The sequence below is a fragment of the Falco peregrinus genome, chromosome Z (assembly GCF_023634155.1).
Source record: "Falco peregrinus isolate bFalPer1 chromosome Z, bFalPer1.pri, whole genome shotgun sequence".
In the NCBI taxonomy this organism is placed as follows: domain Eukaryota; kingdom Metazoa; phylum Chordata; class Aves; order Falconiformes; family Falconidae; genus Falco; species Falco peregrinus.
The window spans coordinates 32,531,012-32,547,639 of NC_073739.1; the positions used below are offsets into that span (position 1 = coordinate 32,531,012).

Consider the following 16,628-nt stretch of genomic DNA (forward strand, 5'->3'; position numbering starts at 1 on the left):
TCATGTATGTGTCCGTGTATTTTTTCCTACATCTAGGACAACACTGGGGGGGGTTTCACCACTTAGACTTCCAATTGCCTTTGTGCTGGTTGCCTTTCTCGCCATAAGCCCCTCCTCTCCCAGTAGACTGTCATCTCCTGTGATGGCACCATAGCTGTCCCTAGCCTGCCAAACTGCCTTTCCTGGAGTGCTGATTCTCAGCAAAGTTGCATTTGCAGTGTGAAATCCAGGAACTTTCAACATCCACTTGGAAAACTCTCTCCAGTCTTTTTATGATAAGACGTGGTGTCCCATGTGCTTTATTTCCAGGACAGGAAATAGCTATCCATTGGGAAGAGAGATGGCACAGCCACATCTTTGGCAGCCTGTGCCATGGAGTGACACAACATGATTGCAACCATGGTTGCAACCCAGTGCAAGATGGTGCTGTAATTGTCAGTGCCCCAAATCCATTGAGCAGATTGCATTAGCACACCACTGTAGAAATGACAAGGTCATGGACTGCAGCTTTTTAATATCACAGGTAACCACACCATGCCACACTGTTCACAAATTTCTCATGTTACAGCATAGAACTACCAGGTTTTCTGCCCCTGTAGTTCCAGCAGAGAAGTGCTCACACAACCTCGTTCCTCTGGTGGTTAGAAACCAGACTAATTTCCAGCCAAAATTTAGATACTGGATTTGGATGCTGCTCAAGTGTTGGGAAATGTGGTGAGACTTTCGAAGAGGGTACCGCTAACGGCAAGGCCGAATGCCTTCGCTTTCAGGCATTTAAGAGAGTAAGCAATGCCACCTACTGGCACCAAAATGGAAGATTTAACTATTCTAGTGGGTTGGTGCGATGGAAAGATCATAAAGGAGAAGGCTGTCACTGTTCTTCAGATGGTCTTTTGCAGCTGAAAGCGAGGTGGAGGCAAACAGGAGCTTTTCTCACAAGTGTTACTCAGTTAAGCTCTGTAGGAAACATTCAGCATCTGACTCGCTTTCACCATTTGACAATGAGTAGTGAGGAAAGAAGCAATTAGACCTGGCGTTGATGTGCAACCTGCATGCCCAGGCAGCCCCTGAACTTCCCCAGAAGGTGAACATGTAGTGATTAGGTGAAATTACACCCTTGCCTACCAATATTTGTGGGTGACTGCAAACTGGGTGTAGGAAAAGCCTCTGATGAAGGTAAGAATCTCATGCAGCTTCAGGGACTAAAGGATCAAGAACTTCATTTCAGAAGAAGTCATCAACGCAAATTTAAGGCTACGCCTCAAATACTGAATGGCTTGGTGGATGGGCAGCTGGGTAACTCCACCCTCATAATAACACATGGATACAGAAACATTTGCAAATAATAGGTTTAAAACACATGCAGAGGAATAACAAAGCCTGTAACTAAACTAAGGAAGTCAGTACAGGATATTCTTGAGGCAACTACCACTGTTTATGTGGGTTCCCACATCCCATCTCCAGAGCACTGAACACAACAGTTAATGCATCAGTGGCAAGCATTGCCAGGGTGTTGATTATTCCCCTGCCCTGCTCTGTCTGAAGTCATGAGAGAGATGTAGGGTGCCACAGCACACATCTGTAAAGCCTCCTCCTGCTTCAGAGAATATGCTGGCTTCTAAGAAGCAGGGGAAACAAAACCCTAAAAGACCACTGCCAGAGGCCAAGCCAAGGAAGTTCAGCTGTGTCCCCTGGCAGGATGAAGGAGGATGCCAGAGCTGGCATTGTACCAAAACCCCTGGGAGGGCAGACCCCCTGCTTTTCCTTCAGCAGCTGCCAGCCTGTAGCTGTAAAGCAGGGGTCTTCAAACTACGGGCCGCGGGCTGGATACGGCCCCCCAGGGTCCTCAATCCGGCCCCCGGTATTTACAGACACCCCCGCCCCCCCGCACCGGGGGCTGGGGGGGGGGGGGAAACCAAGCAGCCGCAGATGGCTGCCTGCCACTGCATCCGCGCCGGCCCCCTGGTAAAAAGTGTGAGGACCCTTGCTGTAAAGGGTAGCTGGGGCCGTTTTGTCAGCCCCTGTTCCTGCAAGCACAGGTACTGCCTCAGGCACCCACCCCCGAGCCAGCCCTGTGTCCCTGGCTGCATCCAAGAAGGGCTTTCCCCTCGTTTGCCAAGGTTTCCTTTCCTGTCATCCTTCATGCTCCAGGGCAGGGATAGTTGAGACAAAGTATGTGTACATAGGACCAGGATGGGTCCTACTGAAGGTGGTGGCAATCACACTTGCTGTACAAAATAAACGAGACAAAGTTTGCTGCTTCAGCTGTGCTCCTGGTCTTCCCTGGACAAGTGCTGCAGGACAGAAGGAGCACAGTGGCAGCAGGAGTATAGCACAGCCCAGGGCCAGCCTTGCAGACTCCAGGAATCTCTGACTCCACTGGAACCACTCCAAAACCACTTGAGGATTCTTACATCTTCCCTTGCAGCTCTCTCTCTCCTCCATTCAGTCTCATCACAAAGCAGGGCTTCCAGTGGGTGGATTAAAACAAGGGATATTGGTGCTGCCCAGCCATACTCTCTGTCTCTGACCCAGCCTCAGAGACAGGTAGCACCACACAGCTTGCAAACACCTGAGGACAACTGGAGACAGACAGGGAAAGGGGCTGCAGTGACCCCAGGGCTGCAACCAGGCTGTTGCAGAGGTGAACACAGCACAGGGGAATGCCTGCCAGCTCCCAGGCTCTGTTCGCCCTTCTCAGTCAGAGGCTTATTAGCACTGGCCACAGCACGCTGGATCTCCTTACTCCCAGTGAGCCTTTCAGGTGGCCACCATCATTCCAGAACCTCTGGGTCCAACTGCCTTCTGCTGCCATCACCATTGGCATCACAGGGCAACATTGTCAGAGATGTCTGAAACAGCTGGACTAAGGCACCAGCCAACCATGATGTCCTACCACCACCAGATATGAGGTCTTGTTTCCTAAAAAGGCTTCCATACAGCAAGCACTGAGAGATCACAGCCCAAATGGCACTGCTGGTGAAACATATGATCATACATCTTTAAGAACTGCTCCGTCTTTTGTGTTGGCTTCCCCACACACACCATCCTTGCCCCATTTTTGTGGGCTAGCCAATTGTACAGCTAGAAAAATCAGTAAAGGTGCTGCTAAGTCCTTGGAAAAGCCTTCATGTGGCATTTTAGATGGTCACATAGAAGAACCAGCCCTACAGCATCTTGCTGGTGGTTGCTGGCATCCACGTGTAGCAGGAAAAAAAACTGAGGTGTTTTTTTCCCTACCAAGGAGGGAGCCCAGAAATGCATGTAGCAAAGAAAGGCACTAAGCAATGGTCAAAAGGTAGTACCACAGAGGGAAAGCACAGCAGCATGTGGTGCATGAGACCCTACAAGCTGCTTATGAGCTGCTGTCAGTCCTTGTAGCCAGTGCGCATGTCTGATTTCAAATGTCTCTTCTGACCTCTCTCCTGCAAAATTCATGATGGAATTAGACACTGATCGTTCATAGTTACAGGTCTTCCTCTTCCAGTGCCCCAGCTGGATCCTACCCTGTGCTTCTCCATGACTTTTCTGCCTGCCCCTAAGAACAGAAATTAATACCTGAGCTGTGAAGTAAAAATGGTCCCCAAAACCAACAGAGAAGTACTAAGAGTCCCCAGTCACTACAACTACAAAGTAATATAGGTGAGGCCACATTAGTATACACAGTGAACTGTCTTCAAATTGTACTATCACTGAAATTTAATAAGCTGAATGCTCCATTAAATGCATACAGATAGTTTGTTGCTGTTGAATTCCCTGTCCAGCTCTTATTAATATTTTGTGATGTAAGACTCTGCACAAGCTAATAAATTAGAAGAGATTACAACTAATTGTTTTTTAAATGGCTGAGATAGAACATACCTCTATAGATGCATTCACCCCCTCCACTGCCACCTGTTCATGAAAAAATTTGTTGCAAGGGAAAGACAAACAAACTGAAACCATAAAATCTGAAAGAATACAAGTCATGGCTTTGCTAAGGTTGTTACATTTCACACCAGCCTCAGTTCAAAATGTTTTTACGCACAGGCATTCGCCAGGGCTAAAACTGCATTGAAGCCAAAGGAGTTGAAATAATTCAGAATCACTGCAGCCAAAGTATTGTAATAAAATATTTCTCCAAGAATGGAAGTGGATTTAGGCAGTGGTTTGGAAGCACCTGGTTCGTTTTGCTTCTCTGCCACATTATTTCCTGCATGATCCTCCAGGACATAATAGGATGTGTACCTCATAGCATAGTCACTTTAATGCAACTTCCAGTGCATTCATGGTGCAAACTGAACAATGCTCAGATGAAAGATGGATGTACTGCTTTGTTTCAGGTCCAGTAACACCTTTCCAAGAGATGGACTAGGCATCTGACTACAGTAATGTCTTAAGTCACCTAAACCTAAACTAGATTTGTATCATACAAAGGTTGTGGGTTAGCTAGGTGTTTGCATATTGCCAGGATAAGAACTAAGGTAGTTGAGCACAGGAGGAGCCTCAGATGTAGTCCTCCAAGAGCAATGGAGACAACATTACATCTGAGAAAGCCAAAAGGTCTCCCTGGATGCAGGGGGAAAATGAGCAGAAAGAGCCTCCTTTTCACTGCTCACGTGGCAACCTAGCAGGGCTGTCGCTCACCTGAGCTGCAGCAGACCCCTCCACTCGAGCTACCATCCAGGCTCTTGGGGCAATTTACATGCTACACACACATCCCCAGGGCAAACAGTGACTCTTGTCAGCATGTAGCCACAAGCTCCAGATATTTAGGCACTGTCTGCTTCATTATAGCATTATGGGGGTGAAAACCCAGGACATTCCCCAGGTATTATCTCTGCCCGGCCGTTGTACTGTAGATACAGCCACCAATTCCTGTTCACCTGTGAGGCTTTCCAATATACTGCCTTGTTGGGTTGACGTTTATGGGTGTGTTGAGCTGCTGACAGACATCTGCAGTCCCACCCCGTTCAGGAACTTGCTGTTGATTTGGCAATACCTGATTAATTGCAAGAGGGAGATGGTATTAGCTGCAAGCTATCAAGGGTACATCGCCCACAGAGAGACTGAAAATCATGCATATAGAGATCTCTCCAGTGACAAGCAGCAGGATGCCTCTCATGCAGCCTTTACAAACAGCCGAGCATGGGCTTATACTGATTGTTTCACCACCATGTATTTTTCATGAGTTTGGAAGAAGGTTTGTTACAATGCAAGAACGAGATCTGCATACCTGTTCTTTGGGTAAACCAGTGAAAAGTTAGTTCAACGTGCTGCCAGCAGGAATAACATAACCATCTATTTTCATAGCCAAGGGCAAAAGGAAACTCGGGCAGCTTAAAGCCCAGCAGGTCCATCCACCCTGAGCAAATTCACCCAGAGACTACTGTGTAGCTCAGAAAAAATGCAATGCTCTGTTCTGGCTATCAGCACCATTGGCTCACTATTGTGAGCAGTGCCTCTGCAGTCTCTGGAGATAGGCAAGAGGCAGGACAAGAGGTATGATTGTGTTTCTGCACCCTCTGTGAAGGAAACCAGAGGCGTAATACTGTGCCTGAGCATGCTGTCCTGTAATGGTACTTGAAATGCCCATGAGTAGGGACATTGAGAAAACTAGAATAGGCATTTAAGGCTAGGGTCAGAGCAGATGCCCAGTACTGAGAGAAGTGGAGAGCTCAATCAGTTTAGCTCTTCAAGAAGCAGCCAAATAGGCCATGATTACAATGCAAAAGCACCTCTGTGGGAGAGAAAATTCTAGATCCTGAAAGGCTGTTTAATCAAGCAGAGAAAGGTGCAACGGGAAGCAATGGCTGGAAATGGAAGTCAGATATTTACACTGCATTTAAAAACATTTGTAAAATTATGGAGGAATTAACCATATGATGGGAAGCATCAATGTCAGCGTCTTTAGATCCCTTCTGGGACAGCAAAGTTTGGCTCATCTGTGTACTGACATGCATGCACACTTATTGGGGCAATGCAGGGAAGTTTCCACCTGTGATGCAAGGCTAAATGGTATAATAGCACCGCCTTTGCACCTTTCGCACCTTTGATTTCCTTCATGTTATGCTCCACGGGAGATGAGTGAGGCTAGACTGTTCAGTAGCACCGTTAACAGCAAGCCTCTGTTTTACTGTTTCTGCCCATTAGAGGACTTTTCAGTTATACCATGCTATGTCCAGGGGAATTTTTGGTTTTATCTCCTCTCCTCCTTTTTTAAAAGGTAAAACCACCTCCTGGAGCCCATGAATCTTAGCCATATTTTTTCCCTTATGACTCTTTGCTATGCTTTCCACACTTCTGCTCTTAGGAGAGGAAACCTTCATTCCCAGTTCAGCCCTACAGTGTGAGAGAAGGACACCTTCAGCTAATCTACATCTAAGTGAATGTTTGTCAAGAGTATAGAATAAAGGTCTTACCGTGCAAAATGGCTCCTGTGGTAGCACTAATCAATACTTGTTTGATGGATTGCCTGCCAGGAGTCTTTCAGGCACATCATTTCAGCCGCTAGACTTTCTGCTTGCTCACTGCTTAACAAAATAAATAGAGATGAATCATGGTATTTAACATAAAACTCCAACTCAGAATCAAAGCTGTTTAAAATGCACAGTGGCTTGCCCCACACCATCCTTCCTTTCCCTTTGCTCAGGAAGAACGTTAAGTTCTGGCTCTTCTGGGGCCAGCATAAGGCGTGAATGATAACCACTTCACCAAGGACTGCCCTTTCCTCTGCAATCAGTGATTGCATTCCCAACACAGCACTCCATTTCTCGTTGCCCCCTGAAGCAGGAGCCAGTTGAGAAAGAAAGAATTGAGATGTATGCCTGCATGGCTGATGGGAGGATGATATTTCACATATGCCTGCCTTTGCTGCTGTGATGCAATGCACAAACTGTTCCCTCTGCTCCTGTGCCTATTGTGCTACTAATCCATGTGAAAGCTCTCACTACTGAACTGTCCCCATCTGCAACTGCATCAGATTTCAAACTACAAGAAGCAACAAAGAGCCAGGTTTTGCAGAACTACTTGGCTTCTCAGTGGTAATAAATAGGTGTCTGGCTCTCCAGAAATTCGTATTTTTATTCAGAACATGGTTGGTTGGTTTTTTTTTTATCTGGCTTTTAAACAGATAACACTTTTCTTGAAACCCTATACGCCTACAGCACAGTAATATCCTTGGAAAGGGTGAATAATCATAGCAGCAACTTTTTTTGGCCACAGAGGAACATCAAGCTCCATCTAGCAAGATCTTCACCCTCTTTTACCTTGCCAACCCCACCACCACCCTGTGGCACAACTCAGACAATAAGGTGGGAAGCTTGAAGCGATGTGGGATCCGTTTTCAGGCTCTGAGTAATGATTCATGATTTTCTGACACTTGACACCAGCAAAAGAACTCAAGGCTGAGGCTTGAGGCAAGGGATGGATACGGCGATGTCTCTTCAATGCACCTCCAGGTTGCCCTTGCCCCAACATTGTGCATGAGCCTCCTCTGCTGCCCACTCCCTCATTCCTCTGACAGCTGAGAGCACTTACCAGGCTCCTTTGAGCCAGGCTTCTTCACAGCACTGAGTTTCAGCTTTTTGCCACTTCACAGACCTTCAGCCCATTCTGCCTCTCAAGCCTTCCTGCAGCAGACTTCTCTTGCCTCTCGCCCAGAGCACAACCATCCCTTGGGCTGTGACAGCGGCTTTTGCATGCTGGCAGCAGATTTTGAGCTCCGCTGTGGCACATTTGTGGGGATCCTGCCTTTTTCCCTCCCTCCCCAAGGGCATCCATGGCCATAGCCACCAATTCCTCATCCCTGCCATGCCAGACAGGCCTGTGTGGCCACCCAGACAGGAAATGAGCTCACGCTCTGCCTCTGGGGAGCATTGCTCACTGCTGCTGTGACCTCTTTGACTCCTCCAGCAGCACCAGCGAGCAGCACCTGGCAGGGAACTTGCTCTGTTCCATCCACAGTGCAGGTCATGCACCACCTTCCCGCCCACCAGCTGAGTACGGGGGAGATTTCCCAACAGCCCTACACAGCTCAGGGCATCTGGGAGGACAACGCTAGCAGGATTGCTAACAGGGGGCCACCTGGGGACTGACAGCTGGAGAGTAAAGAAGGATGTACCCCGGTAATCTGGGCTCAGATGAGACATTTTGGCAAGAGAAGCATTTGCAGCCATGCACCAGCAGAGAGAGTCCAGGTAGCCAGGAAAGCCAGCAGGCAAATGGTGAGGAGTGTGGCAGCAAACAGCCACTGCACCCTCTTGCAGCTTGGGGCTTCTGAGCAGGGTGCTACATGCTGGCATGCTGTGGGGCAGCAGAAGCACACAGTACTTGGATGTTCTCGGGGGCATGTATGCATGCACAGAGCTGGGGGCAGTGGCGTTTTGGAAATAATCAGGCAGGAATCTGACTTGGAAAAGTCGGTGAGCTTTGGACAGCTCACCTCCACAAAGGGGACTTGCAGCTTGCAAGCTTTCCCTCTGCACCCCCACCTAGCCATCGCCAATTTCAAGGCAGGCAGTCTGTGGACACATGTAGAAAGCCAGTAAGTGTATAGCACCAGGAAAGATCAGAACAATGCACTTTCATCCTGCTGGAGTTCTTGTGTTGTTTTTGACAATGGTACAATTACCTTACGGCTACACAGCACATGTCAAGGATACACCACAGCAAGCGTGGCACATTTTTTTTCAAGTGAGAAGCAGTTTACCTAGGCACAAGGTGGATCCCTTGAAATCTTTCCATCAGGGCTTTCCTAGCTCAAATGCGTGGGAACCACAGGGTTATTTTTTCTGGAGCACCCTTTGCAAAAGCTGGGACTCACTGCACTAAAGTGCACAGCAAAGTCAGGCAACTCATCTGGTATGATGACAGCTTAGTGCCAGTAACAACAACCCCATCCAGCGCTTTGCAGATTGAGCAGTTATCAACAAGGTCATTTCTAGCCTTAAAACTGGGGACTATTTCTTGTTTTCGTTACCCAAGAAGAAACCTTGCACTTAAAATACTTTCTTACAGTTTTGGTAAATCCTTCCATTTTCAGTATCTTTGTCCCTTTAGCTTTGTTGTAATCTGAAATATCCGTATTTAATAATTTCTATGTTCATGAATTCTTTAAATTATACATAAAGAATTCAAAAGCAATCAGAGAAGAACCTGAATATTTAATACTAAAACTAAATGTTTTATGATTGCTTACAGAGTGAAATTAATAAGGAGACTTGGCCAATGCTGTATAATTTATACTGTGCTTAAGCAGGAAAACTGAGGCTAGTGCTCAGATTTGTTTGAAGCTGTGCTTTCCTTTTCTCAACTGGCAGAATGGAAGCCACTGCAAGGGCAGGGCTAACCTCCACCCTCAATCTAAGTAGCCCCTATTTTTGTTTATTGCACATAACAACAGCTTTAAGAACAGTTAACAGTAACACTGTTATGACCATGGGCAAATAACAGTGTGTCTGCTTTTTTGTCTTTATCTGTCTTTCCTAACTATTTTGTCTGCTAACATGCTCCACACTCAGCCACGATGTCCTGACCTATTTAATGGCAAAAAGTCTACTAAGCATCTTACCTCTGAATTTCCGTTTGGGTACAAACCTTTGGACCAAAGCCACAGTCTGGAGGTGTGGGAGGCTTACACGTTGCAGTACTCTGAACTCAGGTGATGATTTATTTGTCCAGTTCTAATGCTTGGCCAGAAACTGCGGTTTTGCACTGAGCTAAGAGAGCAGTACAGGTGCTAGAAGTGTTAGTCACAACTGCAGAGATTCAGCCAGTTGCAAAGTTTTCTCTAATGGCAATACAGAACTAAACAAGCTGAGAGCAAGAATGAAACATAAGACCAAGAAGGGATGATCTTCGTAACGGGATGAAGCTGTCAAAGTACTGAGGCAGCTAGAAAAGGGAGTGTGACACAAAGTGATACACTGCCTTTTCTGGGAGAAGGGAATTCACCCTCTCTATGTGCTCACAGATTCCTGGGTGAGCGCATTACCTGGGCTTTATGTGCTTCACTTTCCATCTAGAGGACAACAGTATGGGGAGAGGATACAATGTGATCTGGTCTGTTCACACAATGATATAAGCACTGAGCGGCACAGATAAGCAAGGGATGATATACTCGGATGAGATACTAAAAGTATATCAGCAACCAAATCTGGAGTTTTCTCACACCTATCACAGCCAAAAGAGGAACAGCAACAATGGCAGCAGCATTTTGGCATTCAAGGTGGGACACTGCAAGGACTGCAGAAACTCACCAGGCCTCAAGGAATACCTGCTGAGGAAATGTGGAATAAAAATTGTGCTTCAATAGGAGGTACCTGAATGGACAAGGAGGGACACAGTTCTTTTTATTCCTTCTCATTTTAATGTCTTTTGGCACAATCAGAGTCCCCAAGAGTGGAATGACAAACCTGAAAATCCCATTACATGGGGGTGGACTTCGTTTTCTTCATGTGTTTTTAAATCCATTTAGATGAGAGACAGATCAGAGCAAATTTACAGGGAAAGTTTCCTAGGTTTGGCACCCCAATGAATCTATAGTTCATCGCCCACCAAAGCTCAGTTCTCAGCTGACAAAAGCTGGTAGATGTCCTCTGCCTTTACCATCTGAGTGATCTTTCCTTGACCTTGCCAGAGCTGGGATCAATTGCCTCCACCGTGGTTTCACCATCAAGAATTTTTCAACTCAAACTCCTTAATGCTTGTGTCAAGTGGCTATTTAAACCCCTCAAATTCAAGGAATCAACCTCGGTGCATCAGAGGGAAAAGACTGTTCCTTTGACTGATCCCTTCTGTGACTCGAAGCCAAGCATACATTTGAACAAGTCAAACCATTCCCAAGGTTCATAAAACACCATGCCAGGCCTTGTGTGTTTTTCATTAAAGTCATACCAGTCTCTGAAAGCCAAGCAGTTTGCAAATCATAAGGATTAATATTTATTACTAATGAATGTACACAGACGAAGCCCCTGCCCTTGAGAGTCTGCTGTTTACACAATATGGGCAGAACTGGCATGCACAGATGCAGCTCTGGTCTTGGTCCGCTCCTGGGGAAGCTCGAGGGTGAAACCACCTTGGCTCCTGGACACAGAGGCAGACCATGGCCAGAATGGATCTGGAGCTGGCACCTCAACCTCCTGGTAGCTCCTAACTGGAGGACCAGACCCTTCTCTGTAATCGTGAGAGGCTGAGCCGCAGACTGCACAGTTCACACATGTAAGCCCCTGCAGGACTTCTCCAGCTCCTAATGCTTGGCAAGGAGGCCCTGTCAGTCAGACTGCACACTGAGCTAAACATCAAGACACATCTGATGAATCATAAGTGCAGCAAGAGTCCAGAGGGCTACAAAATACCTCTAGGGATTTGTTTGTGCCAGATCTCTTACAAAATTAAAGAGGAATTAGCTACATATGTGAGTCAAATTGCCGTGGGATTTAAAAAAGGGATTCAGCCTGCATGTTCAGATTTAGAAAAGGGATTCAGCTTGCCTTGCTCCAGAAGCTAGGCTGCCCAGAGGCCACCCTGCGTCTGAATCAGGGTGCCCACAAAGGTGTTCCGTGCAGTGCAGCTTACCCATTTTAAAGCAGTTACCTCACCTGAGGTGTAGCTATCCAGTCAAGCCCTTTGTGGTGGCATCAGCTCCCACATGGAAGTGGAGCAACTTCGAATCACAGTGGAGCACAGCCGTTACGTTCCTGAGAAGTGTCTCCACCCGGTGTGCGCTGTGGTTCCAAAGGTTTGTCAATTCATTTTACCTTCCTGACTGAGTGCTGATAAGCCCTGAGAGAAATTATGAGAAACCAAGTGAAAATTCAGTGAAGAAATGAGTCAGTATAAACCAAGGGTGTCCACCATGACAAGCAGACACATATCCCAGGAAGGATACAACAGTTCCTAGTCTTCACATGCCAGGCAGTGGATGAGTGTGAGACTTAAGCAGCAGATTGCCTAGAAATTTCTTAAACTCCGCAGCTCCAGTGCTTCGTGAGCTGCTTGTGGTGTCAGCCAGAGGGACTCCGGTGCCCCAGGCTGGGGAAGGGCAGCATAGCCCACTGAAGAAAAGCAGTGTTCCTCAGAGGAGCTGTCACAGACTGAGCTCCCAGCTGGAGCTGGATCAGGAGCACATACTGTGCTGGCTGGCTGGGTCCTTCGCAGAAGAGGGTCAACATTCACCTGCAGCTGTAGCCAGCATTTTTGGTCCTTCCAATAGCTTCACTGCACTCAAGAGGGTTATCTGCTCACCTGCAGGTGAATGAGCAGCTAGAGTTTATGCACCATGAGCACCTGCCTCTGTGGCTTCACGGTTCTTCTCAGCTCCCAAAGTTGAAGGTTCAGGCCATAAAACAGATCCAGCCAGGGATGGTCAGAAAACTAGCCTGCAAGGAGTTTGGAGAGAAAAAGAAAGCAGCAGCAATGGAAAACAAAGCTCACCAAGATTTCAGTGTACCAGGTCCCCATCATCTGCCTACATTTTGCCCACACACAGTTTAATCAGCATGCCAGGGAACCTGGCTCCCTGCCAACGGGAATGCAGATTCTGACAATTTGTCTAAAGTGCAGTCAGAAATTGCAGCTAAACAGAAAGAGCACTTCTTTTTTTGTTGTTATTGGGTTTTTTTCATGTGTGTGTGTATATGGGCTTCTTCCCTCCACACCCCCCAATCCCACCCCACCCCACCCCCGAAACAATTACAACCTCTTAACTGCCGCCCACACCTCAGTTGCCTGAGAAACGCAGTGTGGGTATGGCTGTGGTAATAGGGACTTGGGTTTTACACTGTGCTTGCTATCATCAGCTGGCTGCAAGGCCCCCACAAAACTGTCCCAGCAGGATGTTTTAGCTCAGACATGGAGAGTGTTCCCACCCCAGGCACAGCCCACTGCAAGCTCCTGCCACAGTGAGCATCTATTTGGATAAAGCCAAGGATGCAGTAACTGGCTGCCAGGAATGGCCCTGGCTCCATCCACCCCAGTCTCAGTACTTGTACTTACAGAACGCCCAGCACAGGGGTGGGATGGGATGGGATGGGATGGGATGGGATGGGATGGGATGGGATGGGATGGGATGGGATGGGATGGGATGGGATGGGATGGGATGGGAAGCAGTGTGTACAAGAGCTGGGTATCACATATGCACTTCAGGCTTGACAGAGGCATTCTCCACACCCACCCTTCTCAGCAGCATCCCTGTCATCACCTTGATCAAAACCAATTCTCAAATGATAGGACATGCATCTGTGCTGAAGACTGCACCCACAGTAAGTGTCCAGAACCACACATCTTGGTTAACAAGTCCTGGCTGGAATTACCCTGAAAAGAGAAAGTGTGCTTTTTTACACTAGACACCTGGGCAGAGAGGAGAAGGTTGCTCAAACTGACTAAAATTATTCACCTTCCCAAAGAGGTGACAAAGCATCCCTACCCTGCACTTCTGAACTTAGCATCAAAGGGTGAGGCAGATCAGAAAGATGATTTCTGGCTGAACAAAGACATTTTGGGGGGCAGGGGCGGCGGGTGGGGAGAAAACCACCCAAACTCATGTATTTTGAACAATCTCTGTATAGTGGTGAGGGGAAAATAGGCTTCAGAGTTTGGGTTTGGGCTTTTTTTTCCCTGTCCTTTACAGCAAAGCCATTCCCCATCCAGCTGACAGTGCACAGGCCTAGGGATGCTGCTGTCTTCCAAGCTACAAAGCACAGGACGGAATATCTATCTTGGCTAACTCTGAGCAGTTTTCCCTGAAGGCCAGCACACAGCACACTCTCCTGACCCCACCGCAGCCCTGACAGTGTTCAAAGTGCCTCTGCAAACAATGGGGGCATAAGAACTTTTCACCAAAAGAGCACTTGGACAAAGGGAGGCATTAGGCAGCCTTCACAGGTGGCTGTTCCTTTCTTATTAATGGATTGTCTTCTCCAAGTGATAACTGAATCTGTGTACTGTTCAATTGCCTCCCATACTTTTTTTCCCCAGTTTTGTTCAGTTTTTGTCTTGCCTCTGGTTTTCAAACAGTCCATGGTTGCTCTCCGCTTGGGCAAACCATCTTTTCCATTTTCTTTTCCACAGTTTTTAGTCCCTGGTGCTATATTCTGCTTTCTTCTGCAGTCTTCTAGCCATCTGTACAGTATATTTCACCTACATTTCAAGACTGCACAGATGAAGGCCCACCAGCGCCTGTACATGTTCTTTGAGAAAACACAATGCTTGTGCACTATAAAAGTCTGTCCCTGAGATTTTAATTCACAGACCTTTCCCAATACGTCCTTTTCACTGTTATTTTTGCATTCTCAAGACTCATCCTTTAAAAACCTAAAGATTGTGCTTGTGATCACTGGCAGAGTTCCTGAATAATTCCAGTATCTTCAAAGATTTTTACAAATATCCCTGCAGTTGTCTAAGTCATTAAACTTGCTGTGGCTGAGGCAAGTTAAGACTAGGCAGGAACTGTCCTGGAGCCTTTCTCCCCGTGTAACGTTACTTAAAGAAGCAACTCCCTCCATTTGTATTGCAAGACCAAGATGTAACTGACTTAGGAAACTACAGCATTTAGTGACTAACCAACACATTACTAAGAAACTGGTCAATCTATTAAGTAATCAATATACTAATTTTCAAATAAACACACCACTATGGCTAATCTGCAATTATACTATTTCCTACTCTATTACACACAATTATAAAGCTGTTAATCTAACACTCCTAAATCTTATGAATCACACACATCTACTATTCACTTACAAATCCTCCATGTTTCCCACCCTACATGACCTACCACCAGGGTGGAAGTCTATCACTCTGCAGCTCATGCTCTCACACTGAGATTTTCAGACACAGACCTGATGGAAAGCCCAATGGGGAGTTCTGCCAGCTTGGGTTTGCAAGTCAGCATCACTGTCATCTGTACACACCTGCATTCTTCCTTTCAGAAGACTGCCTCGTCCTTTGTTCTTTACCTGATCTTCTACCTTACCTATCATTGTTTCTATTTCTGGAACAACTTTTTTTGCCACACTTATCCCCCTCTTTCTCTGCTCAAGTTCCTCCCTAAGACACAGCACATCCCTTGTTACTTGTTCCTCACTGGCCCAATTCAGCAATCTGTACCAAAGTCTGGTGTTTCTGAAGTTGTTACTGGGGCAATCTCAGCCTTATGCAGTATTCTTGATACCCCTGCCTGGGTACAGGGGGCCAAAACCTCCCCACAAATTGCCCGTTCATGTTAACAACACATGACCTTACACATTCTCCTAGGTAAATCAGTCTACTTAGCCTTGATTCCTCTATCTCATTCCAGTTAAGCTCCTTGTCTTTGTGTCTTATGGTCAAGAGCAGACCAACAATACAAAGACCCACATCACCTACACACCTGATCTACTCCAAAAATAGCTTTGGAACGGGACTAGAAGAGATGCCCTAAAATTAACATTGAGAAACGTCAATTTAGCAGAAAACATGGAAAGAAAGAGCTGGAATATGCAATGTCCTGACAAACAAAAACCTGGGTTATCATATAATTCCACTTCAAACTCTACCTTAAAAGCTACTGTGTATTTTTGCCCTTTCCTTGCCGTTTAGGAGGCCACTGCAATACATTAGTGCTCTGCTGGGTAAGACCTTGCTTTGCATTTCTAATCTAGAGATACTCATGACATTTGCAGACCAAGCTGTGCTTTACTTTTGGGCTAAGTCACTCTCTCATGCTACATTATTTATAAATAGCCAAAGAGATGTGTAGCTTCTGTGGACTGTGGAGGTTTCACCTGCATATACAAGCTAGCCTTTTCAGGCTCCCTTCACAATTGTATTCTGTACTTGGAAACCTGAACTGAAAATGGACAATGAAATGAGTATCAATGCATCTGTCTTTCACTTTGCACCTGTTCTGTCATTTTGTTCTAGTTTAATGCATTGTGAGCAATGTGACGTGACTAATGATTCCAGGCAGAAAATCACCAGAAAATGCTCAGCGTTGACTTTGTCAGCTAGGAAGACAAAATAGGAAAAGATGCGGTGAGTAGCACTGACATTAACATTCAGACACAGTAAAAATATTCATTTGGGCCACCCACTCCCACCCATCCTCACCACCACTTTGTTTAGTCTTTTCATAAAAGACATACTAATCCAGGATCATGCATTGGAACCAAAAACCCTGAGTGCTTTGAAGTAACCAGGATGGAACGGCAATGAAAAAATCTGACACCCCATGGCATGGTGTGAAAAAAAAAAAAAAAAAAAAAAAAGCACGTAACTATCTCAAGTGCTGGAGGTCTTGCTATTCATCTAAAGGCAACATGCAGAGTCTCTAGGAGGAAAACATACAAAGAAACAATCATCTCAAGATGGTCAAACATTCACAGAGATTTTAGTAAGAAAAAACATGTCTTCCCTACTATTGTCTCCAGTTCTACTATAAAGCTTCTCCATGTCCCACCTGGTACTGGACATGTTCTCTTCATTTGCCATGTTACTCACCCTCCACACAGTATCCTATCTTCCCATGTCCAACCCAAGAACAGCAAGCACAAGGCTGTTGCTTTCTGTGTGTTGTACAGCCTGCTTCCTCTCACTTTGGACAGCCATTGTTTCTTACCCACTCGCACCTCTGTCCTTCTGCACTCCCACTTTTTCTTTAGTGTACAGCT

General features: G+C 46.4%; 1 protein-coding gene across 2 annotated transcripts in view; it reads right to left on the reverse strand.

Annotated features, from left to right (window-relative positions):
* Positions 1–10,325: 10,325 nt before the first annotated feature.
* PSD3 (pleckstrin and Sec7 domain containing 3) overlaps positions 10,326–16,628 on the reverse strand; it is a 140,378-nt gene continuing 134,075 nt past the window's right edge. The window contains exons 16-17 of one of the 2 annotated variants that reach the window (XM_055790656.1): positions 13,154–13,293; positions 10,326–12,359 (exon numbers count right to left, since the gene is read on the reverse strand). In XM_055790656.1, coding sequence (XP_055646631.1) covers positions 13,186–13,293 — 108 coding nt within the window. In that variant the 3' untranslated portion in view covers positions 10,326–12,359; positions 13,154–13,185. The remainder of the gene's footprint in view (positions 12,360–13,153; positions 13,294–16,628) is intronic. The other variant, XM_055790657.1, reaches the window with a different exon arrangement.